The sequence below is a fragment of the Phascolarctos cinereus genome, unplaced genomic scaffold (assembly GCF_003287225.1).
Source record: "Phascolarctos cinereus isolate Bilbo 61053 unplaced genomic scaffold, phaCin_HiC Scaffold_4;HRSCAF=312, whole genome shotgun sequence".
Taxonomy (NCBI): Eukaryota; Metazoa; Chordata; class Mammalia; order Diprotodontia; family Phascolarctidae; genus Phascolarctos; species Phascolarctos cinereus.
In genome coordinates this window covers 302,686,108-302,713,531 of record NW_027555847.1, presented here as the reverse complement: position 1 = coordinate 302,713,531, position 27,424 = coordinate 302,686,108, and the positions used below count along the sequence as shown (strand labels likewise).

The 27,424-nt window shown below is 33.9% G+C and overlaps 1 protein-coding gene across 1 annotated transcript in view; it reads left to right on the top strand.

The window, feature by feature from the left end:
* The window catches only part of RASA1 (RAS p21 protein activator 1), a 109,567-nt gene extending 82,489 nt beyond the window's left edge, over positions 1–27,078 (top strand). The window contains exons 14-25 of the mRNA XM_021008047.2: positions 2,505–2,662; positions 3,392–3,468; positions 6,213–6,385; positions 6,717–6,876; positions 8,240–8,382; positions 10,383–10,498; positions 11,315–11,401; positions 13,025–13,092; positions 15,076–15,164; positions 23,612–23,689; positions 24,591–24,725; positions 25,923–27,078. Coding sequence (XP_020863706.1) covers positions 2,505–2,662; positions 3,392–3,468; positions 6,213–6,385; positions 6,717–6,876; positions 8,240–8,382; positions 10,383–10,498; positions 11,315–11,401; positions 13,025–13,092; positions 15,076–15,164; positions 23,612–23,689; positions 24,591–24,725; positions 25,923–26,006 — 1,368 coding nt within the window. The 3' untranslated portion in view covers positions 26,007–27,078. The remainder of the gene's footprint in view (positions 1–2,504; positions 2,663–3,391; positions 3,469–6,212; positions 6,386–6,716; positions 6,877–8,239; positions 8,383–10,382; positions 10,499–11,314; positions 11,402–13,024; positions 13,093–15,075; positions 15,165–23,611; positions 23,690–24,590; positions 24,726–25,922) is intronic.
* The last annotated feature ends 346 nt before the right edge of the window (positions 27,079–27,424 follow it).

Here is a 27,424-nt window from a genome sequence, read left to right as displayed (position 1 = left end):
TCACACACGCCTAAAATACAGACTGAAGTAGAAATTCTGAAAGTCAAAGAAACAATTTAATAAGCTTGAAAGCAATAACTACATGTTCAGTTGATAAATAAAAACAGGAGCTGTTTTAAAAAGTAGATAAAATATTAGCCATGTTATTTAAAGGAGAGAAAAACTAGATTGCCATTATGAAAAATAAAAAATGAAGTTTCACAATAAGTGAAGAGTTAAATGAAAGAAATTGTTAGAAACTTTTTCCTGCAAAGCAAAATTTGGGAGAAAAAATTATAGACAGTTTCTTGCATAACGGTCTCATATCTCAAATATATAGAGAATTTATCAAATTTATAAGAATATGAATCATTCCCCAATTGATAAATGGTCAAAGGATATGAACTGGCAGTTTTTTAATGAAAAAAGATCAAACTTAAATATAGCCATGAAAAAATGCTCTAAATCATTATTGATTAGAGAAATGCAAATCAAAACAACTGAGATATCACCTTACAGATTGGCTAAAATGATAGAAGAGGAAAATGGTATGTTGGAAGCGACATGGAAAAATTGAGACATAATACACCGTTGGTAGAACTGTGAACTGATTTTTGGAGAGCAATCTGGAATTACACCCAAAAAGTTTTAAAACTCTGCAATACCCTTTGACCTAGCAATAGCAGTATTAGGCCTTTTTGCCAAGGTGATCAGGGAAAACAGAAGAGAACATGAATGTTCTAAAATGTTTGTAGCAGCTCTCTTTGTGGTGGCAAAGAACTGGAAATTGAAGGGATGCCCATCAGTTGGGGAATGGCTAAACAAGTTGTAGCATATGATTATGATGGAATATCGTGTGGCGTATAACTCTGCTGTAAGAAATGATGAGTAGGTTGATTTTTTGAAAAAACGTGGAATGACTTACATGAAACAATGAAGAGTGAAATGAGCAGAACCAAAAGAATGTGATATACAGTAACAGCAATATTGTTCAAAAAACAACTGTGAATGACTGAATTATTCTGAGTATTATAAATACTTAATTCAGTTACAAAGTAACCATGAAGGAAGATGCTATCTACCTCCAGAGAAAGAACTGATAAATAGAAATATCACATTAAAAATGAATGTGCAAGTAAACTATATCAGACAATCAAAGAACCGTAAATTCTGATATTACACGAACTTTTTAAATAGAGAAAGAAGAGGTCCTAAATTTGTAAGATATAAATAGGGACTTGACACCTAAACGAAGGAAAAACAAAGCAGAAAAAAGTACCTATATTTCTAATGATTATCAGTAACAAAAATTTTGAATGAAGTATTAGCAAACTTACAATATATTAAAAAAAAATAGATTGGAAACTGAGTAGTCTAGATTTAAACCAGTAATGCAAAGGTGTTCATTAGTAAGGAAATGAATATCATAATAGAGATAGAAAGTAAGAACCAAAACACCAAAAGTCACGTAATTATATCAGTTGATTCAGAAAAAGCTTTTAGTAAAAAAAAAATTACCTATAGTTTAGGAATGACTGAAGAGATTATAATATATGAATGCTCTGGGTCTGTATCCAAGAAACCTGCAAAGATTTTTATGAAGTAATGCAGAATGAACTGAGCAGAACCAGGAGAATGATATAACGACAATATTTTTTAAACAAACAACTGTAAAAGACTTATAAATAATGATCAAGGCAATGATCAACTATGATTCCAGGAGACTTGAAGAAGAAATTGAGATATGGCCCCCTTTAACTGGGACTTGTTTGTTTAACTGTTTGTTATAAGAGAATCACCACTACCATCACCACCCATCCCCTGAGGGATTTTACAAGGGAAACAGGTGGGGGATTTTGACTCCAATTTAAAAGAAAGAAAGAAGAGGTTACTGTAATATTTAGAGAGAGAAAAATAATCATAAAAAGGAACAGAACGATGTTCAGGAGGAGAGACAAACAGGTCAGCTTTGAAGCCAATATATTGAATTTATTATTTCTCACATGTAACAAATTATTTATCACATCTAATTTTTTTAAAAAAGCATGTTATACGTAATGGAAATTGTTGGTTTCATGTATAATACTTATGTTTTTCTGTATATGTAGAAAATGCTCATTTGATTATCAAGACGGTAGAACAGTTTTTATTTTAAAGACAGCAAACCCTTTGAAAAAGAAAATAAATTGGAATTATATGTATATTTTTTAAGATGGAAAGATTGTTTAAATGATGATGATGATGATAGCTAACATTTATGTAGTATCTCAAGATTCACAAAGTATTTTATATATATTATTTCATTTGAATACAGAAGTTGGTCAGTATTTATACTCTGTTGCATTTTGTGCTTTACCTGATGATGATACTCCTAAGGGCAAATGTGATTAAAGTCAATATTTTCATTTGAAATGGGAAAATCATTTGAAAAATAGAAGAACAGTAGAAATTGTATTTAATTTAAAGTGATTATTTTCTGGATCTGTTATGTGATTGTTAATAAAATGGGACTTTTTTTCCTTTAGGTTAGCAGTCTTGTTTTACATGTTGAAGAAGCCCATAAACTCCCAGTAAAGCATTTTACTAATCCATATTGTAACATATATCTGAACAGTGTTCAGGTAGCAAAAACACATGCAAGAGAAGGACAAAACCCTGTATGGTCAGAAGAGTTTGTCTTTGAGTAAGTTTTGTTTTGCTATTTAATATAAATCTCAATGTTGTCAAACTTTTTTTTTCATAGCTTCTGTATATTTAATGTTTTAGAGCCCTGAAATCAGAAGCAAAAAGGGGGAGATATTTTAATAATGACTTTTCAAAAAATGACATTTTTTTGTTGGGTCACCTTTTTTGTTTATTTATGCAGTTCATCTTCTTGTAGTATTTGGTATTATTACCATCACCACTACACTATAGTCTTACAAGTTCAAAAAATTCATTGTGTACCAACAAAAGTTTACCCCGGTCTTCATGAACCTGTGGACTATACTGTCCATGCGGTTTTCTTGGCAAAGATATTGGCGTGGTTTGCCATTTCTTTCTCCAGTGGATTAAGGCAAACAGGTTAAGTGAATTGTGCAGGGTCATACAGCTAGTAAGCGTCAGAGGCCACATTTGAACTCAAGTCTTCCTTACTCCAGGCCTAGTACTCTATACACTGAACCACCTGGCTACCTAGTAAACAAGTACAATTGACGTTTATTTACCACATAACATTCATGAGTTAAATATTATCTTGAGAGATCTTGCATGTGAGGGATTTGGGGATGAGTGCCTGTTTGTGAGGTAGCTTGCATGTATCATTTATTTCATTCCTGGTTTTAAATCTAATTCATTGAGTAGGGGAGTCAAAGTATCATAATGCCAACTTTAACATCTTTTTATCAGTCCATTTTTGTTCTTTTTCTTCTAGTGATCTCTCGCCAGATATCAATAGATTTGAAATAAGTTTAAGTAACAAAACAAAGAAGAGCAAAGATTCTGATATATGTAAGTTGATATAGGGAAATGTGCAGAAATAAACTTCATAATTGTTTTATTTTAACAGGTTTGATCTTAAAGAAAGAGAATTAGGTTTTTTTAATCCATAAAATAAAAGTCCAACTTAAAATTGTCTTAAATGTATGTGGCCATTTTATTTGCTCTTAGTAATTTATGTTTGCTTATTTCAGACTAGTTATACAAGTAACTTTAATGGACGTACTGTCCCTAGGCTTTAAGATGCTTACTATTTATTTTAGCCAAGATAGAAATTATACTTTATCTTAAAGTCAATTAAACAATCCTGGTTGTATAGTTACCATAATCGTATGTGAAACCAGAGTTACTATATATGAAATAATGGTTACAGTTCACATTTATATAGAGCTTTAAGTTTTAACCTCTGCCCCTCTCCCCAGGTACTAAATACTACCTGTGAAGTATGTGGAGCAAGTGTTGTTATTATTATCCCTATTTTAAGATGAGAAAACTAAGTTTTAGAGAACAGAAGTAATTTCCTTATTCCTGTTCTATTTTTTGTAACTGTACTCCCTGCATTATAGTATGTACTTATGAAGAATTAGTTATATATTTGAGAAGTGTATGAATTAATGTCAAAAAATACTCACTGGAATTTTTATGTTGAACAGTGGGATATATATGGCTTGGTATGTAAAGTAAGATAAAATGCTACTTGAGTATTGCCTTACCCATTCTTTTCTGTTTCATTTAGGCATGTTTGCTCATTTTTTGTAGACTTATTTCTTTGTGTGGGACCACTTTATTCCTTAGGGAGTAAGGGAAGAATTCGATTAATAACTTGTTCTGTCATTTCAGGTGTGTCTGAGTCTTTGTGACTCCATTTGGGGTTTTCTTGGCAAAGATACAGCAGTGGTTTGCCATTTCCTTCACCATTTCATTTTGCAAATGAGGAAACTGAGGCAAACAGGATTAAGAGACTTAACCAGGGTCATACAGCTCATTAAGTGTCTGAGGCTGATTTAAACTCAGGTCTTCCTGGCTTCCAGCCCGACACTCTTATCTACTGCATCCCGTGCCTGCCCAAATAAATTACTATTTGATATTAAAATTAAAAGTTAAGATTTAAAATTTAACGTTTTAGGTGACAGGAAACCAGTAGAAACTTTGGGCAAATAATGTGTACGTGTATGCAGAAAACACAACAAAATAAAGTAGTGATTGTTGGCAAAAAGGACTAATAAAGGGCAATATAGTGGTACATGGAAAAGAAATCAGAGGAAGGAATGAAAGTTTGCTAGAGATGATGTAATGGGCAATTTACTTTTGATTCCAGAGGTCATGTGGCAGAGTAGCAATTCCAGTGTGTGTTTTTAACTTGGCTCTTAACAAGTTGATTATTCTTATTCTCTCTTTGGGCTTGGGAACAAGTGGTAGTAGCAACTCATCTGCTTGTTATAGATATGTCCTTCAGCATAATTTTAAATTTCAGTTAAGATGGTTATGTTTTCAATATTTTAAACAGGTATGGCACTTGTTATTTCAGAATATTTAACTATAATCTATTTTGAACTCTACATTTTGACCAAACTCCTTTAAGTTTCAGCATATTTTATTGTTGTTCTCTCATCAAAAGGGACAGAGCAATAAGTCATTGACTAATCATACTTTTAAAAGGTTCTCTTAATTAAAATCTGTTCCTTTGTACCTAAGTTTATTTCATTTGCCTTTTATGGGCATAACCTAGCTAGACTATTTGTATTACTACCTGAAACTGCTAACTTGTTTTAGTATTAATTGGCTATTTGAAAATAAGTATTATATATGATCATTTAATAGTGTTTTATTATTTGTAAGATTATAGATTTTTCACTTTACTACTGAAGATAATTTGCATTTGCATAACAGTTCCATCTCTAACTGAACCAAAAAACCAAAAATGAGTAAGTGTACATAAAGAATCCTAACCTTGTGGGCTGGTGAATATTTTTGTATTAATTTTTAGAATTGAGCTGGTATTTTACGTAGTAAAAATAAAATAATAGAGGAAAAAACTATAAAGTAGTGTGTTGAGTGTTTCCTTCTATTTTATGTAGCACTTATAAAGTTCATTGTTAATGATCAATAGAAATAAATTGCCATAGGCTAGATATATTTTGAAACAGCATATAACTTGGAGATAAATGGCCTGGATTTGAGATTGGGCTATGCCACATCAGGCACATGACCCCAGAGTAAGCCATTTAACCTGTGAACTTCAGTTTCCATATTTGTAAAATGGAGAATATTGTATTCTCATTCATTTCTTCATTAATTTGGTGGGAAGTGTAAAACTTTTTAAACTATAAAGTACTGTATAAATGTGAGGTCATCGTTATTATTATTCCCAAAAACAAGACAAGGCAATACATATGAAACACATTAAAAGTCAGAGCACATTTCAGTTCAACTAAAAACATGTCAGAAGGCAAATGGCAGCTTTTTTTTCTTAGAACAGTTTTTTAAGTGTTGTTTATATCTATTGCTGGCTTATAATTGGCACTTTGTCCCCATAAAAATAATCAGCCTTTGTGTTTATTTCTTTAAAAAAGTAAAAGATTTTTGCCAATAGAGTAAACCAGCAAAGGAATTTCATTTCTCACAAATAGCTAGGTCTGTGATGTCACTGTATTTTGTTAAAAACTTATAGTAAAGGCAGTTGAGACATAATGCAAAGCCCAAATTTTTAAAGACATTGACATCTTTTGACTTTGAACGTTATTTTTCCTCCCAAGTGTTTATGCGCTGCCAGTTGAGCCGGTTACAGAAAGGGCACGCGACAGATGAATGGTTTCAGCTCAGTTCTCACATACCGTTAAAAGGTATTGAACCAGGATCCTTGCGTGTCAGAGCACGATATTCTATGGAGAAAATCATGCCAGAAGAAGAGTACAGTGAATTTAAAGAGGTATTAAATTGCTTTACCAGTCTAATTATCTTTGAAAGCATTATTTAATAGAAACATTAAAACGTTTAATAAGGATCCATTAACTTAAGTATAGTGATTGCATATTTTAGTGGCATGCTGACAGCTGGGAAAGGTTATAAAAGCCTTGCAAAGTTGTGATGTTGGGCTTTAGAGAAAAGAATATGTAGGCTATATACCTCTTCCGTTTTTAATGAATTATTCATTGTTATGTCATTGTAGCCTCAAAAAAATTTGTTCTTTTTAAATCTAAGACTATTTGATGATGTTATTATATGCTTTAAACAGTTTTGTGTTCTGATATTCTTCTTAGCTTATTCTACAGAAAGAGCTGCATGTAGTCTATGCTTTATCACATGTGTGTGGACAGGACCGAACACTATTGGCTAGCATCTTACTGAAGATTTTTCTTCATGAAAAGCTTGAATCATTGTTGTTACGAACACTAAATGACAGAGAAATAAGCATGGAAGGTACAGTATTGATTTGTTGGTGCCATTCAGAAAATGGAATTAGTAAAAGACTTGTAACATTTATTTCTTGCTCTTTGAATAAATGTTTAATGTTTGATCATGTTACTGATTTTTTTCACCAGGTATAAAAATTCATAATTACCTCTTATGTTGTCTGATATTAAAACTTGATCATTTTCATATCTGTAGTGTTACATTAATGAGTAGCATTACAGAGAAGTTTTTCTAAAAGAATTATTTGGAGTAAAAATTTCTTTATCTGGACAGATTGACCCATAGTGCTATTGTTTTGATTATTTGAAATTTTTGCCTCCTACTTCCTCGTACTGGGTTCAGAGCTCTATTTTTATTTATTGTTATCACAAGCTGTGAGTAATTTAAGTACTTTACTTTTCTCAATACACTTTTATAGTTACTCTCACTTTCCCTACCAATTCCTGTCTCTCCTTCTAAGAGGAGCTTTGTAAACTCTGTTAGTGTAGGGACCGTGCCTTATTCCCTGCTATGCTTAGCACAGTGTCTTGCTATATTCTAGATGTTAATATGTTGAATGAAATTAATGTATCCAAAAGGCTCTGGATATCAACTATGTATTGCTTTCAGCTCCTTAAGTCCAGTACTTTCCAGATAGCATATCTAGACATTGCAGTGCAATTTGAAAACCTCTTTGGTGTTAATGGAATTTTTTCCCACCACTCTGTTTTCATCAGAATTTGCTGCTGGAATTATTCCTTTCATCATGATGATGATGATGAAATCAATTAATAACGATTTTTAGAATTACGTAGGTTAAAGACTAGAAATGTTTGAGAAGTGTGTGTAGTTTGGGAGTGTAACGTATAGAAACATACACATTTTAAGAAAATACTATTATAGCACAGTGATTGTTTTGTAGTTAGAATAATAGGATATGTAATGGTTTTTTATCTGTAATCATCATGTTGTTAAGCCAAATAATAACCCAAACTTCATTGCTTTTATACAGTTACTAGTTTTTGTAGAGAGGTAGACAGTTGATTCTTTTGATCATTAATTTTGACAAGCAAGGTGTTTTGTAGTTAGAGACCTGGGTTCTAGTTCCTGTTCTGCTGCTAGATTGCGGTCTGATGATAAGCAGATCATTTGTACTCTGCAGTTCTGGGTTTCTTTATAAATTTATTCTTTTTTCTCATTTTGATTTGGGAGGGCGAGGTAACTTTAAAAAACTTTGTTTATTGTACAGTGCTTTAGGAATGTATGGTGTATTTTCATAGTGTAGCTAGCTTTTTAAAAAACCGTGACGACCCAGCAGTTGTGAGTGTTGTAATTTGGCATAAATTATTAGATTTTTAAAATTCCTATTCCATTTAAAATGTTCATTTAGATGAAGCTACTACCTTATTTCGAGCTACCACACTTGCAAGCACCTTGATGGAACAGTATATGAAAGCCACAGCCACACGTTTTGTTCATCATGCTCTGAAAGACACTATTTTAAAGATAATGGAAAGCAAGCAGTCTTGTGAAGTAAGACTTTAATATTTCTAGTATTTTTCTTGCAGAAGAGGCAAATTTGTATTGCATAATGTGTATGTTAAGGGAAACGTGTGATCTTTCCAAAATAAAATGAATATATCATGGATATTTATATTGTGATACAGTATCTTTAAAAATGAATGCTGAAACAGGATTTAAAAAATGTTTTATTTAAAATTATAACATTGCACCATAACATTTTGATGTCAGTTTCTTACTTTGCTTCATGCATTATTATTAGAATTTGTATAGACAGCTTTCTGAAGTTTTAAAAAAAACTGAAAATGAGGATAACATACAAGTTTTTATGATAAAATTTCATATAAATACACTAGAACTTACTTTTGCTGTTCATGCTCCCTTACTGAAGAGGGTTTACTTATGAAGGGTACCAAAAAGGAACTCATTTAATTTTTAATCAGGTATCAGTCTAAATCTGTAAATGTCTATTTAGTCATCTGTGAATCAGATTATTTAATCATGTTTTGTAATTTCATGTTAAAGTTAGGATAATTGAATATGGAAGCATTAAAAAGGTTTTTTTTTAATGTATATGATTAGAATTCAAGGTAAAATGACAGTTTGCTAAGAGAAATCTATACTGGACAATATTATATAACACTTCACTTTGAATTTCACATTCAAATAATTGGTGTATTCACTTCAGGAAGTGTGTGTACTCTTTCTTTCTACTCAGTGTCATCACCCTAGTTCAGGACCTTATCACCTGTTGCCTGGAATATTGCAGTAACTTTCTGATTGTTCTCCCTACTTGCTCAAGTCTTTTCTTGTTATAATCCATCTTCCATTCAGCTGCTAAAATGATTTTCCTAAAACCTAAATCTGATCGTGTCCCCTTCTCCTTGCCTAGTAAACTCCACTGGATCTTTATTACCTCTGACATCAAATATAACGTCCTCTGTTGAGCATTTGAAGCTCTTCATAACCTGGTCCCTTTCTACCTTCTCAGTCTGAGCATAATTTCCTCACCTCCTTACATTCTACAGTCTAGCTACACTGGCCAACTTTAGATTCCCAATATACAACATTCTATTTCCCATCTTTTTGCCTTTGTACTGGCTGTCCCTCATGCCTGGAATTTTCTCCCTCATGCCTGCTTTTTAGTTTACCTGGTTTCCAGTTCTACCTTCTCATTCCCTTTACCGAACCCTACCCCTCCCCTCTCCCATTGATAGTGCCATCTTCTCTGATATTCCCGTATATTTACTCTGTTTATATCTTATAGGTACCTAGTTAAATATATTGTGTCCCCATTAGAATGTGAACTTGAGAGAAGGAACTTTCTTTATGTCCCAGTGTTTTAGCACAGTGCTTGGCACACAGTAAACATTTAATAAATGCTTGTTGACTGATTGGTACATAATAGTCACTAAATAAATGCTTGATGGATTGGTTGATTTCATTGGTGGTAGGGACATCCTTCAGGGAAAGTCCCTCTGCCATTGCAGATTGTCACTTTTCTGCCCAGCGTGTAGTTTTAGGGAAGTTTTCTGGGGCACAGAATTACTGAATGATTTGTGAAGGGTCAGATAACCAGTATTTCAGAGTTAAGACTTTACTCTGTTAAAATGAGGGTTTGTCCAGCTTTCTCCGTCCTCTTTGCCATCTTGTGTATATACCTAACAAACATATTGGGTCATGTTGTTGAATGACAAGGAACCCTATTCCTGGAAATGTCCAAAATCCCACACCAAATAGGAATAGTTCTCAGATTAGTACTGTACATAACCTGTTTATTAGTAATTGGGAATGCTTCTAAGTTCTCATTCAGAAGAACTTCTAGGGATATAGTATATTGATATTGTCTTTTGTTATTGTCATCAACATTTGTGCAGACAGCAATTGTTTGTCTAGAGCAAATCACTAAAAAAATTCTACTTCCTAGAGAAGTTAGAATTATCTGATATAGAAGTCTCTTTGAAGTTTCACTTTTCAAGAAGCATTTATGTTGGTTCTTTTCTTTTATTTAGTTAAATCCTTCAAAATTAGAAAAAAATGAAGATATAAACACTAACTTAGTACACCTATTGAACATACTTTCAGAGCTTGTGGAAAAAATATTCATGGCTGCAGAGATTTTGCCTCCGTAAGTTAATATTTGATTTGCTATGGTATTGAAGAGATTTTACATTTGTATGTGAGCATGTGTAATTCTAAAATAAATCTGTACTTTTTAAAAAAGACCTTATGCTTTGTGAATAATATGGTTTTTACTTTCTAATTATAATGTACTGTTCTCTTATTTCTGAGCATATATAAATTCTTGGGCTAAATGCTCTCCACTTAAAAATAATACAGCCTGCATCTCTGAGTTGGAAAGGTAAATAGTGGATGGTGAAGTTATTAGTTTTTTGTTTCCATAGTGTTTGCTGGCAGCCACCTTGTTGGAGAAATGTTATTTACTGATGTGGTTAAAAGAAAAGTGCCACTTTATTTCCCCCAAAGAAACAAAAAGTAAAATTTTGTTCATTTAAAACAGAAGTAATCTAAAACTAGCAAAATATTTATTACTGATTTGGAAAATATCAAGATGTTGATGATATAGTAAAAAATAAAAATAATTGAAAGCTTGCTTGGTTGATTTTTGCCTTTGCTGACATTCTGCTTTTGGGGGAATGGGGTCCTCTTGAGACCAGCAGCATTATGTGCAGCAACTAAAAAAGCATATGTTCTAGTAGAATGTGAGCTCCTTGAGGGCTGGGACTTTTGCATTTTTGCCTTTTTATTCTTAACTCTTAGGATATTACTTGACACATAATAGATGTTTAATAAATAGAAAGTAGATTTTATTACAACATGCTGTTAAAAGTTAAGTGGTTTCTATTCTACCTCATATTTAGTACATCATAGAAATATTTTTTAAAGTACCTTACATATTAATATAATTATGTTATTTTGGCAGGACATTGAGGTATATTTATGGGTGTTTACAGAAATCTGTACAACACAAATGGCCAACGAACACAACTATGAGAACCAGAGTTGTTAGGTAAGAATTTTCAACTCATTTATTTCTGTAATGTATAGCTTTCATAAATAAGAAGTTATTAATTATAGGTGGCAGGTTGGAAAAATGTGACATTAGGAATAGAAAAGAGAACTCGATTTTTAGAAAACCAATTACATAAATAGTTTGACCTCTCACTTGATACTGGAATAGTGCTGAGCACTGTTTCTGAATCATTAAGCTTATGTTAGAATTTAGCTTATTGCGTTTTTGTATGGTTTTCCAGAGTCGTATTAAACATCTCATTTTTAAAAGCTTAGTCTTGGGTTGACATTAAATTTATTTGCTTCAAATTTTCATCTTGTAAAACCAATTAAAAATTGTTAAACTAAAACTAACAAAATCAGTAGCTTACTTCATAGAAGCTTTTCTTCTTCCAAACTGTATTTGTGAAATAGCCTTCTTTAACAAGAAGGGAAAAGAATAGGCTAATCTCTCAGTAGGGATAACATGGATTACCTTTGAATAGTTATGAAATTGTTGTTGCTTGTTAATTTGATAGGACATACCTCCCTCTCTCTTGCGCCCAGTGGAATCTTTCTTTTCATAACTTTTTTGTAGGGGATTGGTGTGTTAGTAGAGAAGGACTTGCCCCTTCTAACCCTATAATCTACATTTTTATAAATAAGGATCTGATGTTCTAGTAATTTTACTTAGCTCACTGAATATTGGTTTGATGTTGCTAACATCATCTCCAGTGACAAATCAATCTCTACAAAGGAAAATACCTATAAAACAAAAGTTAGATTGTGACAAACCCCCACTGCTCACTAAAATTCTGTTGTATCTCATTGTGGTACAAAGGTAACCAACCCTCAGTTTTTGAAAGCCAGGTGAGTAGATCTGTAGCTCTGTTAGGACTTAGTTTAGAGAGGCTAATAAGCTGAAGATTGGCTTACAGATGATGATTTCTTTTTTTAAGCTGTACTACATTATAAAGAGATCTCTTGGAGTGTTGAAATAGGTTGGGAACATAGTATTTGTCTGATATATTTTGCATTTGCTTTTTCATGGTCATAGATCTTATTGGGATGAATCACTATTATTAAGCAAGGTTTGGAAATGTCAGTCCTTAGCCTTTTGTACTTATACAAAGGAGTATAAGGCTTTAAGTCAGAAGGAACCTTAGGTATCATTCACAGTGCATCATCAGTTGCCCATTTTGGGGATAAGGAAACTAAGACCCAAAGCAGTAAAGTGCCCTTTCCAAGATTATATAAGTAATAAATGGCAGTTCTTGGTATCAAGCCTAAGCAAGCATTGTTTTCATTGTGCCATGCTGCCTCATCTTGTTCTAAGAATAAAACAGACTTAAATTTACTAGAAAAATTGTGAGTTTTGTAGACAGTGTTAAAATTCTATAATCCTACCAGTCAGAAGGTTTGGGGCACTTTACTTGTGTTAGCAGTTTCTATGATCCTAAATTAGATTTTGGTATTAAATTTTTGTTTCTGATTTAAAAATTGTTGGGATTGCCTTACATGCAGAGTCAATATTAACTTTCTGTAGGACTTTGGTTGTTTTGAGTGTGTGTCTCTGATGTGATGAATCTTATTTGGTATTAATTTTTTTAAAAAAATCTTTCCCCCCCCCCCTTCCATTCAGTGGTTTTGTTTTTCTTCGACTTATCTGTCCTGCTATCCTTAATCCACGGATGTTTAATATCATCTCAGGTAAATAAATGGCGCTTAATGAATTTTAGATATGTAATTTAGTATCTAGATTAATTTAGACAAAATTGATAGTAAAAATGTTCTTACTAATTTTGCCATTTGTATTGTCTGTATTTGGATTCAGTACTTAAAAGAGGCAGGAAATTAGAATTGAATGCTAGTTTTTTGGAGAATTGCTTCATCCCATTTTTATAATTGCATATTAAACAACCAGAACACAGTATTTTACACATAGCAGGCACTTAAAAAATACTTCTTGATAGCACACCTTACCTACATCCTTCCATCTTCCTTTTTTTCTTCCTCATCTCTTCTCCCAGTGTCTGAAACAATAGGTGTTTGTCAAGGGATCCATTCCACTTTTTTTTCTCTGCCCCTCAACACCCTGATTTTGTATGAAATCTTTAAAACTTTTGATAGATGGAAAACAATTATTGGTAAAGTCCTAATACTAGATACTGTTATACTGCCACTCTGGGAAGGGAAGAATTTTTCCCTTTGTTTTTCCCTTATTAGCCTGTACTCACTGCTGTTTTTGTTGCTGGGGGCTTCCAGTTGTGATAGTATGATCAAGTTAAAAAGGCATCTTTGGTGGCAGCAGTAGAACGGATTTCAGTACTTATGAATGAAGTCTTGGTTCTCCCACTCACTCAAATTTCTTGTCACCAGATAGCACATGGTAATCTTAAAGTCTGTAAATGTCCAATAAACCACAGATTCTGTTTATCTCATTACACATATTTTCTGGAGGATGTCTTAAATTTAGTCATCTTTTCAAAGAAAGTAAAATGAATCTTGTGGAATATGGTTTGGTTTTTTGAACCTGTGTTTTTTTTATATAATTGACATATTTTGGAAAAAAAAGTACATTTAGTTTTCAGGCAGTCATTTCTCCTTGATGTTGTTTTTCTTTCATTACTCCTGTGGATGTTGGAGGGCAGCTAGGTGGTACAAGGGATAGAATTCTGGGCCTGGACTCAAGAAAACTCATCTTTTGTGAGTTCAAATCTGGCCTCAAGTATGACCCTCAGTTCCTCGTCAATAAAATGATCTGGAGAAGGAAAAAGCAAACCATTCTAGTTATCTTTGCTGAGAAATCCCCAAATGGGATCATGAAGAAAGAGTCTAATGACTGAAAAAAGACTGAAGAATAACAACAAAATAGAGATTGGAATTGCTTAAATTCTGAAAGAATTAAGTAATACAGATTATCTATTGAATGTAATTATTAATCTGTCCAAGTTGGTCTGCCCACATTTTAGACTTTTAGAAAACATAGTAATATTAACTCTAATGGTTCTTGAAATGACATAAAAGACTTTAAGGATCAGAAACTGGCTTCTCTTGCCAGATATCCAAGATCAGGCATTTAAGTGGGCTACAGACAACTTTTAACTAAATAAGTGGTCCAGTTTACATGCCTTATAGAGACATAGGTCTCCCAACTATCTCTAAAGTAGTGATTAGTCATTCTTGTCATTGAAGATGTTTATTGTCTTTTGAATTTGATATGACCTTATAGCAGTCAGTGAAATGTTAGAAGTCCCCAACTTTTTCATGATGATATATTTTTTAATTTGAGTGAAGGAGGAACCTGTTAGCAATTACTAACTAGGAGGTCAGTAGCTGGCTCCCAGATTTCCCCTTGAGAGGACAGTATGCTGGTGATAACCAGCTTAAAATTAAATGAGGTGTTGGTTGAAGATTCCTGAATAAGAAGATTTTGTATTTGTAATAATCTGTTTGGTAGTAGTAATACTTCAGAGTGTTTTCAGATTTCTTTAAATCATAAGATTTTCTAATATATAGTGTGTCCTAAAAGGACATTTTTACTTGAATTTTTATGTCAATCTTTACATTTTGGTTGGAGGAATGCTAGGATTTTGATAGTAAAGCTTGTTAAAGTGCTAATTTCTCAAATAGCAATGAAGAAACCCTTCTGACTTCAAATCACTAAAAGTATTCTGTACTTTTTCTTTGTAGATTCTCCTTCTCCTACTGCTGCAAGAACACTGACACTGGTGGCTAAATCTGTGCAGAATTTAGCAAATCTTGTTGAGTTTGGTGCCAAGGTAAAAATACTTTAATGATGTAAAATGTAATTTTATAGGTTTTTGGTAAAGCCGCAAAATGTAACTCAGAGAATTTTATTTCCCTAAATTTAGGTTAAAATTATCTACCTTCCTCCATCTCCACCCCAAAATATGGTGTGTTTCAGGTGGTTAGATCATGTTATGATAGCCAGATGCAGTCAGAGATTCTGAATTCCCTAAATTTCCAGTGAAAGCTAATAGCAGAACTGAGAAAACATTTCACAATTCTAGAAATGATTGAATATATGAAAAGTAAACAAATGGGAAAACTATGAGATAATACCAGGTTTTGAACGTAAGCAACTTTAAAAAAATATATTCTATCAGTGCATTTCATTTTATAGCATAGTTTCCCACACGACTACCTCCATATTTGCACTATCCTTTGTGACAAAGAAAATAATTAAGCAAAAATATCTATGAAAGAGACACTTTCTGACAATGGCAATAATAATCAGTCCTGTCATAGTTTCTGCCTCTTTGCCTTTTTGGAAGGGCTGTTTCGTTAATTTTTCACAGGCATCTCCAATGTTTTCTAGATCAGTTCTAATCTTCACTTTAGCAATCTTTTGATTTATATTGTTGTTATGATTAGGCGTTGTTCTTTTGATTTTTTTTTTATTTCATTCAGCATCAGATCATTTAGATCTTCACACAAATTTCTTTGAACTTCTCATATTTAAGATTCCTACTATGAAATAATGTTATTGCATTCATATAACATAAGTTTTTGTGCTTTGATAGGTACCCAATTTATTTCCAGTTCTTTGCTGTTATGTGCTGTGACTATTTCGATCAATAGTGGATTTTGTTTTTGTCTTTGAGTTTCTTGAAGTATATGTCTATTAGTGAGGTGGCCCATTTAAACGTTATGTAAAATTTAGTCACTTCTTTAAGCAATTTTTATTTGAAATTCTTGAAATTCTAACCAATTCACAGATCCACCAAGAGTGGACCTACATAGCCCCTCGAAGATTGAGTGTTCACTTTTTTTTAAAAAATCTTTGCCAATTTGTTAGTACCAAGACGGTCTTAGAATAATTTTTAATGTGCATGTCTCTTACTATTGATGATTTTATGTGGTGAATTATCGTTTGCAATTTTTTGGAAAATTATTCATTCTTTGCCTGCTAGACATATTTCTGTTAACTTACCTTTATGTTTTCAATGTGAGACTTTAATGATATTTGATTAAAATATTTTTCTTAATGTTTCTCTTCTGACTGTCTTAATTGATTTTATTTTTGCAAAAGCTTCTTAAAATTTTAAGTATTCAAAATTTATCTGTTATGATTTCTTCTATCCTTTGTTTAAGAATTTTACCCCTAATCATAACTGTAGAATATACTTGATCTTGTACCCCTACAATTTTTAAAAGGTATATGATCTTTAGGTTTCAAATCCATCTTGAATATTTTGTGGAACATAAGATATTATAGTAAAACTAATTTCTGCCAAACTGCTCCGCACTCTTCCAGTGACTTCTTATCAAAGAATCGTTCCTCCAGAAATTCGTGTTCTTGAGTTTATCAAACATTGGACTGTTGCTTTTGATTGCTTGTTTCTTGCTTATGTAGTTTATCCCACTGATCTGTCTCTCTTTTTTAAAGTAGTACCAAATAGATGACTACTGCTTTGTAATATAGTTTGAGTTCTGAGACTTCTGTCATCTTCATTTGTACTTTTTCTTATTACTTTCCTTGATTCTAGAGCTTTTGTATTTCCAAAATAACTTTGTATTTTTCTAGTTTCAAGAAATATACTATCAGCACTAAATCTGTATATTAATGTATCAGTTAGTTTTTTTTATCATTGGCATGGCCCATAATGCCAGTAGGTACTCAGTACTATCAGTTTAAGTCTCCTTTTATTTCTTTTGTACTTACATGTATTTAAATATTGCATATATTCAGGTAGGTTAACTGCCAGGTATTTTATGTATTTTGTAACTATTTTGAATGTAATTTCTTTTATCATTTCTTCCATGGTTTTTGTCAGTACTATACAGAAATGCTGATAATTTTGTGGATTTATTTTGCTTCCCCTTAACTTTGTAGATACTCCTAATTGTCCCAATTAGTTTCTTTGTTGATTTTCTGGGATTTTCTAAGTATATTATGTCGTTTGCAGTTAAGAATAATTTCTTCTCCTTTCTGGTAATGTTTCTACTTTAAAGTTTGTTCTGTTGTCTTGTTGCTGAAGCTAACATGTCTATAACTTCGTTAAATATGGGAAAATTTCCTGTGTTTCTCCCTTGCAAGTAATGTTAGGATTTGCTTTTAGATAAATGCTTTTTAGTCCAAGATTATACTTTTTAATTCTTCTAATATAAATTAGGGTTGACTTTTATCAAAGATTTTTTTTCTCCAACGCGTATAACAATCATGTCATTTGTACCTTAAGTTGCTTTTTTGATTATGTTAATTTCTTTTGCTAGTGTTGAAACATCCTTTCATCCTTGGTGTGAGTTCAGTTTGGTTATAGCGAATTTTTTTTCTGCATATGTGGCTGTAGTCTAATTGTAAGGAATGTATTTACAGTTTTTGTATCAATATTCATTAATGTGATTGGTTTATAGCTCTCTTTCTCTTCCTTATCTCTCCCCTGCTTTGGTGTCATGATTTATTTATCTCATAAAAAGAGTTTGGTAGAGTGCTTTCTGTCTGAGAATAATTTTTGTAGCCTATCAATCAAATTTTTTTTCCAATTTTATTAATTTATTGATTTATCAACAATCACTTCCATATGCTTTTGAGTTGAAAATTTTTCTCCCCCTTCCTCCCCCCCACCCTCACCAAGGTGGCACACAGTCTGATATAGGTTTTACATTTACATTCCTATTAAACATTTTCACATTAGTGAAGTTGTAAGTAAAAATTAAAACCAATAGGAGGAACCATCAGAAAGATGAAACAAAACTCAACAGAAGGTAAAAATAAGTGATAGCGATTCGACTTCCATAGTTCTTTCTTTGAATGTGGACAGCATTTTCCATCCCGAGGCCTCTGAAGATGTCTTAGATCCTTATAATGCTGAGAATATTAGTCATCGCATAAAGTGGCTGTAATCGTGCACAAAGTCCTCTTGGTTCTGCTCACTTCACTCATCGACCATATAGGTCTTTCCAGGTTTTTCTGAAGTCAGCCTGTTCATCATTTCTTATAGCACAATAGTATTCCATTACATTCATATTCCACAACTTGCTCAGCCATTCCCCAATTGATGGGCATCCTCTCAATTTCTAATTCTTTGCCACCACAAAAAGAGCTGCTATGAATATTTTTGTAGATGTGGGTCCTTTTCCCATTTGTTTGATCTCTTTGGGATATAGCCCTAGAAGTGCTATTGATGGATCAAAGGGTATGCACATTTTTGTAGCCCTTTGGGCATAGTTCCAAATTGTTCTCCAAAATGGTTGGATCTCAATTTTTTTTGATGGATCTTTCATAAAATTCACATGCAGATCCTTCTAGGGTCCCTCACCCTCCTTCAATAATTCATTTCTAATTCGCTGTATTTCTTTTTTCTGGGATTGGGTTGTTGAAGATATCTTATTTGCTGTTTTATTACATATTTTTATAAATAGTTTCTACCCTTAAAATGTTGCTAGCATGTTTTCTGTCTAGTAGTTTCTGATAATTCTTTTTATCATCCACCTTGTTAATTCTTGTTTTTAAAATACAATTTTCTTCTCAGTCAGATTAGGTAATAGTTTATTGATTATATCAGTCTTTTAAAAACCAACTCTTTTGTTGGTTTTATAATTTTTATTTTCAAGTTTTTCCTCAAATTTTCAAAACTTGGCATTTTGAAAGGTTACTGAATAATTTTTTTAGCCCTTAATTTTAAAAAATGTTTATTGGCCCCCTTTCTCTTTTGCTGTTTTTGTGATCTTCAACATTATTTATTGTCAGCACAGTTTATTCTTTGACCCAGTATTCAAGATCTGTATCCTTTATTAATTAATTTTATTGCATTATGATCTTTAAAGGATATTTTAAAAAACTTTTTTTGTAGTGTGTGACCCTGGGCAAGTCACTTAACTCCAATTGCCTAAAAACAAAACAAAACCAAAAAATCCCCAACACTTTTTTTGTAAAAATACCATGGGATGATGAAGACTTATTTTCTTTGTCACAAGTCAGTCAAATCTACTTTTCCAACAGTGGACGACCCCTGTGTTTGGTGAGGTTGCAAGTTGAATATTCGGTTTAGCTCTGGCTGTGTTTGAAGAATTGATTCAAATTTTATTACAATTTTTCCTTTGATTTCTGGTAACCATAGAATAATCCTTCCTATCCTGGTTATTTGTCCTTGGGATTTGACTTTTTTGTGTTGTTGTTCTTCCTTCCATCCTCTAGCTAGAATATATGTATCTCTTTGAGGTTATAATTCCTTTCAGTATATGACTTATGTTTCTCAACAGTATAAATGTGAGATTTCCTTTCTGTTGGTGCTCTGTGGATTTTCTTGATCTGAATTTTTGTCTCCTTACAATCTTTCTGGGCAGTTTTTCTGTACGATTTCTTGGAACTGTGGTAGTCAAGTTTTCTTCTAAATGATATTTTTTCTGCAAAGACATACTTGCCTTAAATTGCCTCTTTGCATGCCATATTCAGTTTCTATATTCTTGTTTTATAGAGTTCTGATGTGTTCTTCCAATCTCTTAAAATTTTATTCTATTTTTTCCCTTCTGTCTTCATTTTTGTGTTCTAATTCTATTATTTCATTTTTGAAAATTTAATAGGGAGAGTATCTTTTGTTCTAAATTCTTTAGTCTTTGATTAGATTTTATAGCTTGTTCCTTAAGAGCTGACATTTCCACTTACTACCTGTGTGAACCTGGGCAAGTCACTAAAAAAGTCACCAAACAGCAGAAAAAAAAAAGCTGAAATTTCTATTTTTCTTTCTTTGATATGTTTGCTTGATTGTTCAGAATCATTTTGGAAGTTTCTAGAGATGCTGTGTTGCCATTTCTGGAGACTCTGCTCACTAAATTTATTTTTTTTATAAAGTACTTGGTAAATCCCTCTAGATGACTATTTTCTTCAGCTGCTTGTTCATTTCTCCTTCTTATGCATTCATTTGTCCTGCTTTTACCTATCTTAACCACCTTTTTTGTGGTATGCTTCATGAAAATTCACTTACCTCCACTCACAGTGTCATAGATGGAGTGCTGAAAGAGACATTTAGAGTCTTATCTAGTCAAACCCTTTCATTTTATAGATGAGGAAACTGAGGGCCCAGGAGGTAGATTGACTGACCAAGGTCACACAAGTCGTAACCATTAGAGGTATAATGTGAACCCACATTCTCTGAACTCTGAGCCATTGTTCTTCCCACTCTTACTATGCTGCCTCCTTTTTCCTTCAGAAGATCCCCATTCCTGACCCCTGTCCCTTGCTTCATGTTTTCTGCTCTCAGACTTTCAGGATTTAATAGGTTCTGTTTCCCTAGTTCAGTCAGCAAACATACCGTGTTCTAGATGTAGGGGATATAAAAAGAGGCAAAAGACAGTTCCTGCCCTTAAGGAATTCACAGTCCAATTAGGGAGATAAGAAGCAAACAAATATGTGCAAACATGCCATCGAGAGGAAAAATGGGAAATAAATAAAGGAGGAAAACTTCCCAGAGAAGATAAGAATTTAGTTGAGACTTGACAGAATCCAGTAGGCATAGATGCAAGAGGGAGAACATTCTTGGTATAGGGAATAGCCAGAGAAAAAAATAGAGCCAAGAAATGGAGTGTCTTGTTTATTGAATAGCTGGGAACACCTAATAGAGGATGTTGTATTTCATCCTAGAAATGGTAGGGCACCACTGGGATTTAGCAAGTGGGGGATGGTAGCATGGTCAGACCTGTGCTTTAGAAAAAGTCATTTTGATGAGTAATTGGAGTGAGGAGAGACTTGAGGCAGGCAGACCCACCACCAGTCTATTGGAATAGTCCAACCATGAGTTGGTGAGGGCTGGCCTGGGGTAGTGATAGTATCAGAGGAAAGAAGAGGGCAAATGACAGAGGAGGTGCTGCCAAGGTAAAATCAACAGGCTTTTGTAACAGATTTGTATATGAGGGATAATAGTGAGGAGTCAGTATGAGGGACAGGGGGAGGATGGCATTCCTCTTGACAGTAATGAGGAAGTCAGGAGGATGGAAGATAATGAGTTTCGTTTTGGATATATTGAGTTTAAGATGTCTGCTGAACATCTAGTTTGAAATGTCTGAGATGCAGTTTGGATATGCAAGATTGGAAATCAGCAGAGTTTGAGAATTGTTAGCATAAAGATATTAATAAATCCATGGGAGCTGAGGTGATCACCAGTTGAAATAGTATAGAAAAGGACAGAATCCTGTGGGACACCTGCAGTTAGAGGGCATGATCTGGTTAAGGATCCAACAAAGGAGAAAGAGAATGAACAATCACATAGGTAGGGGCAGAACCATGGGAGGAACGGTGTTCTGAAAACCTAGAGAGGAGAGTATCCAGGAGGAAAGAGTAATCAGCAATGTCAGGCTGCCGAGAGGCAAGGGGCATGGAAGATTGGGAAAGGTCCAGTGGATTTGGCAATTAAGAGATCATTGGTAACTTTGGAGAGAGCAATTTCAGTGGAATGATGAGATTAGAAGCCAGATTGTAAGGGTTTAAGAAGAGAGCAAGCAGAAAGAGTAGAGGCACCAGTTGTAGGTGGTTTTTTTTGAGGAGTTTGGCCACAAAAAGCAGAAGAAATACAGGATGATAAAAAGGATAGAAGTATCAAGTGAGATTTTTTTCTCTCTCACAGAATTGAGGGTGGCTGTTGGAGTAATGGTGCAAGAAAACCTCAAGTGGCCACAGTGGTGTGGCCTCCTCTCTACTTTTAAGAGTCTCATTCTTTCTGCAACTGCAGTTTTCCCCTCCCTGCTTGTTTAAGTGTGGAAGTGAAGACAGCGGGTACTCCAAAGAGCATTTGCAGTTGGGTGTTAGTCAGTTATCTTTTTTGATGTTGATGAATTTTCTCATTTTGTAAACTTTTTACTTGTATTATTTGGTGTGAAGGGAGAATTGGCATAGGCCTTTTGACCTCTCTTCAGAGCAATTTGTGCCAGGTCAGACAACCAGTAACTGGCATAGCAGAGACCCTGGACCTCTCTTTCCAAAGTTATTGCTTTTTATTCTGCCATGCTGCTAGATATCTAGGAAGCAGTTAGAAGTATGTATTTGGAGCATTGAAGAGAGGTCAAAGATAATATGTTTGGGGGTTGATGACTGTGTTAATGTTAATGAATATACAAAGTGGATGCAGAGGACTGAGAGTCAGGGAAGAGGTGCACAAAAGGAGCATTTAGGGGCAGCTAGGCGGCACAGTGAATACAGCACCAGCCCTGAAGTCAGGGGGACCTGAGTTCAAATCCAGTCTCAGACCAGACACTTAACACTTACTATCTGTGTGACCCTGGGCACTTGACCCCACATTTAGGAAGGTGGGAAACAAATCAAGATGGTGATATGTTATTGGAAGAGAGTTGGGTGGTGGAGGTGCCAGCACAGGAATGGGCTGGCAGGGTCAGATGCTATGTCAGCATAGAGGAGAAAGAAAGTGTTGAATTTCCAGATAGGTGCTATGTGTCTGTGGGGGCTCTTCTTCAGGAGGCCTGCAGTAAAGGTGGGCAGTGTTGGGCGCGTGCTGTATCACCCGCTAAACAAAGGTTAGAAACTGGTCATCCCATTTTTGGAAAGTAGTCAGTTTCTGCCAAAGGTAGAACTTTAATGTCAAGGTTCCTGTTATACAAATAAATCCCATAAATTTGATAGGACCTGCTAGCCGTTTGGCAAACGTGTTGTCATGTCTGCCATGTTTAGGCCCGTGAGAAATAAGATATTATGTAACTAATGAAGAATCAGCTAGGAATAGAGTCAGGTGATGAACAAGTCTTTGATTTTTAAAAAGGGGGTAGGGAACCCTCCCATGGATTTTTATGTGCACTGTTAATAATTACTTCGTGTCCATCAGCCATAAGATCTCTGTCTGTTATTTTATCTTCCATTTATAAAACTTGAATGTTTTACTGTTTATGATTTTAGAGTTTGAGAACAAGGTCATTTCCTGTTAAATTTTAAAGATATTTAATTAATCTTTCTTTGAAGCTTAAGTTATAAGCACAACTTAGAAAACTTTTGGGGGGGGGGGGCTCTTTCTTAGTTTTATTTTAGAAATCAAAAAACATCCCAGAACATGGAGCCTAGGGATTTTCTTCAAGTAAAAAAATCAAATACCCATCAGGTTTGTTACCCTATGATAGGATACATGATCATTTTGAACTTTGGTAATATGAAGTAGATTAGTAAGAATTATCATACTGTGTCATATTAGATAACAGTTTCTATTAAACCTAATTTATGGAATTTCATAAAGAGTATAAAAAGCTTTTATTTTTGTTTTTCTAGGAGCCTTACATGGAGGGAGTAAACCCGTTTATCAAGAGTAACAAACATCGTATGATCATGTTTTTAGATGAACTTGGGGTATGTGTATTACTATTATAGTTGTCTAGATATAATACAATGTTATGCTTTAAATAGTGGAATATATAATATTTTATTGCAAGACATGCAGTAGTGGGTACCAGTGATTATTATTCCCTCAATCAAGATTCCACACACTGTAGGAAAATGAAGAGAAAGCTGCATTGGGGAGCAGCAGGGTAGAGTTATTGGGTGCTGGACTCGGAATCAGAAAAGGCCTGTGGGGGTCTGAAATCTTGCTCTGACACTAAATGGTGCTGTGACATTAGGCAAGTCATCTATGATCTTCTGAGCCTCAGTTTCTTTAACTGTAAAACAGATTATACTTGCAGTCACTTTAAATAGGATTGTGAGGGAACCTCTGGGTGATGAACTCTCTCTAGCAGTGAAGATTAAATACTTGCATTGCCCCTTAATGATAGTCTTAGGGAAATGCCTGGGAGAAGGAGGGATCAGGTGACTTGACTTCTCACTGGTGACACAGCCAATATCTATCAGAACTTAGGTCTTTCTGATTTCAGGTTTATTATAGGTTCCAAGTTACCTTTTAGGAAAAACTGATTTCTTCAGAATACCTAGAATTTTTGTACTGCTTTCATTCTTTTAAAACAAATACTACGGAGGAAAAGGGGAATTGTTTCTCTCCCCCCCCCCCCAGATAGACCATGACTGGCTACAGTAGAAAGGACTAACACTATGTAAACAATACTTTTCAAGCCTGTCAAATCTTTGCATTTTATCAGGAATACTGTGGTTTTAAGATTTGATACAGTTGATTACATTGAGTTTGAGAAGATACCTACTACATCATTATTTGACAGTCACAATTTTTAAATTACATCTTTAAAGGGGCTGTAAAACAATTGCCATTCTAAATGCAATTTTATGATTCTTCTTAAAGAATGTACCTGAACTTCCAGACACTACAGATCATTCTAGAACTGACTTGTCACGTGATCTAGCAGCATTACATGAAATTTGTGTGGCACATTCAGATGAACTTCGAACACTCAGTAATGAGCGTGGTGTACAGCAGGTAGGTTTGTAATACAGATATTTTTGGGAATAATGTGTTCAAGTAGTTAGTACTTAAATTATCAGCATCAAGATTAATCTTAATAAAAATCTTAATAAAACAAATTCTTTACTAAAATTACTTATGTTTGGATGAATTTTGGCTTGTTAAGAATGCATCTATAAAAATGCCTTTAAGATATTTATTTAATGCATTTACAAGGTTGATGTATTCTGTCAGTGATGATAATTTTGGTTTCATCTGTTTTGTGTCTAATATGCCTAATTTAAAAAACAAATATAAGAGTTTCAGCATTTGGTATGTGTTTGCATTTTCTTAATTTGGACACAGTCAAGACTATATTTTTTAGAAGAGGTTTTTGATAAAGCTTTTAAAATGAGTTGATGTAGAACTAGAGATATACTGTTATAATGATTTATGTCAAGCACTGGGCAGCTAGGTTGGCACTGTGGCTACATAGACCACTGGGCCTGGAGTCAGGAAGACCTGCATCCAAATGTGGCCTCAGACACTTAGTAGTTGTGTGACTCGTGGCAAGTCACTTTAGCTTTGTCTGCCTCAGTTTCCTCATCTGTAGAAGGAGGGTGGGGATAACAGTAGTAGCTACCTCCCAGGGTTATTGTGATGATCAAAGGAGATAATTGTAAAGCACTTAGCACAATGTCTGGCATATAATTACTATATAAATATTAGCTACTGTTAGTAGCGAGCCTTGCTTCATTGTTCTGATATGGTACACTCTGTACATGTTTACCATTAACCATTTATGACAGGTAGATTTGTTTCCTAGCAGGAAACTACTTTGCCTTCAATACAGGCTTAAATAAATATTGTGTGATTGTTTATTCACTTGGAATAGTTACCTTTCTACATTCCAAATCTGAATTTCTCTCATTTGGCTGACTTCTTAAATATCAGTTTAGGTATGAAGATTTCATCCAGGGATTATCTACTGAAAAGAAAATTGTCAGAGATTTTTGCTTAACTGGAGTGGGATTCTTTCCCCAGAAACCTCATTCAGTTGTGAATAGCAATTCTCTTTCATGAGAGTTCATTTGAGTAACTTAAATTTATGAAAATTCAAGTTTTCTTCATGGAAATTTTTGTCCTAGGCTTGAGTCTCAATTGTTGTTAACGTGCTTTCCATACTTTGGGATTTTGAAGTGTACTAATTTCTACTTGTTTTTTCTTTCTTAGCATGTCTTAAAAAAGCTCCTGGCTATTACAGAACTGCTTCAACAAAAACAAAACCAGTATTCAGTGACAAATAACATCAGGTAGCAGCCTTTGCCTTAGTATTCTGCATGGATTCAGCATGCCCAACATGGTATAATTCCCATCAGTATCACTTTCTCCTCGCTCTTGCCAAAAATAGCACACCTTTCCACATTCCCAGGGATGTGTGAACTATGCAAAACAAAACCCAAGATTCTGCTGGGGGAGAGTTGTGCCAGCAGCTTTGTAAGCTATCTGTGCAGGATATTTGCACTTTTTTTCCACATGGAATGAATCTTTAACAACCTCTGAGCCTTGGTGTACAGATCACCTTTCATAAAGTAAAATGCTGTGACTGTCTCTTGAACTTCGAAATTTTATTTTCAATACATCCAATTGCCAAAGTTTCGCTGTCTGTTGGAAAAAGAATTATGTTGTCAACTGACAAGAAAGAAAAGCCTTCTCTTTTGACAGCCGAGTATAACTGGATTGCAGATTTTTCTTACTGTAACTTCTTCCTTGTTGGGAGATGACCGTTTGACTGTTCAATCACTTTATTTGTATTTGCAGTTTCCAGAGTTTGACATTATAATAGGAACAATCTTTGTTGTATACTTTTTTTATACTGTACTGTTTTCTCTTGCCTGGATTGTGTTAAAAGAGAATGTTCAGAATGGTATTTGTCAGCTTTATTTTTTAAATGTGCCATTGATTTTGTCTGTTTGAGTAATTCTTTCATCAAAGACAGTGAATTCAGATAAATCTCAATGCTTTTGTAAAATGTTTACAACAGTAAATAATTTGAATTCAATAAATTTATTGATCATTGTTATCAGTCATGCATGCCTTCATTAAACCATTTTATAAAATATGAATTTGTTGTCTTTTATGTAAAGCCAAACCTAAGCATTATCTTTGTTTAAAACACTCAGCCATTCCGAATTTTTGTGCTGTTTTAAATTAGATAAACCACATCTATTGCTCGTTAAAAAATTCTCATTGGTTGAGAGCTGCACTTCATGAAGGGATATTTTGTTTGACTACATAGTTTTATTTATTGACAAGATTTGCTTCTGTATTTTTTTGTGTAAAATTCACAAAAATTAAGTTGAAATAAAGTGAAAGGGGTCTTGTGTCATTTGCTGTTTCTCCATTCATTTCTTGGTCTCTGCTTTTGCCTAAATATGGATACCTTAGACTTTTCATTTTCCTCTACTGTCTCTTTCTTTTGTCCATTTCAGGAGGCAAGTCAAACAATCGTCAAGGCCCCCTGGATGATGAAACTCAGTTCTCTCTTTTTACTTAGAAGTTGTTCATTAACGTATTTGAGTACCTACCCTTTGCATAGTGGTGTACCTAGATGTCATCTTGCACTCCAGACGTTTTCCAGCCTCATTAGGGAGATATCTAATTCAGATAATGGAGGCCTTGTGCTACAGTGTAAAAGCACTAGCTCACATGTCAAGATGACCATAATTCAAATC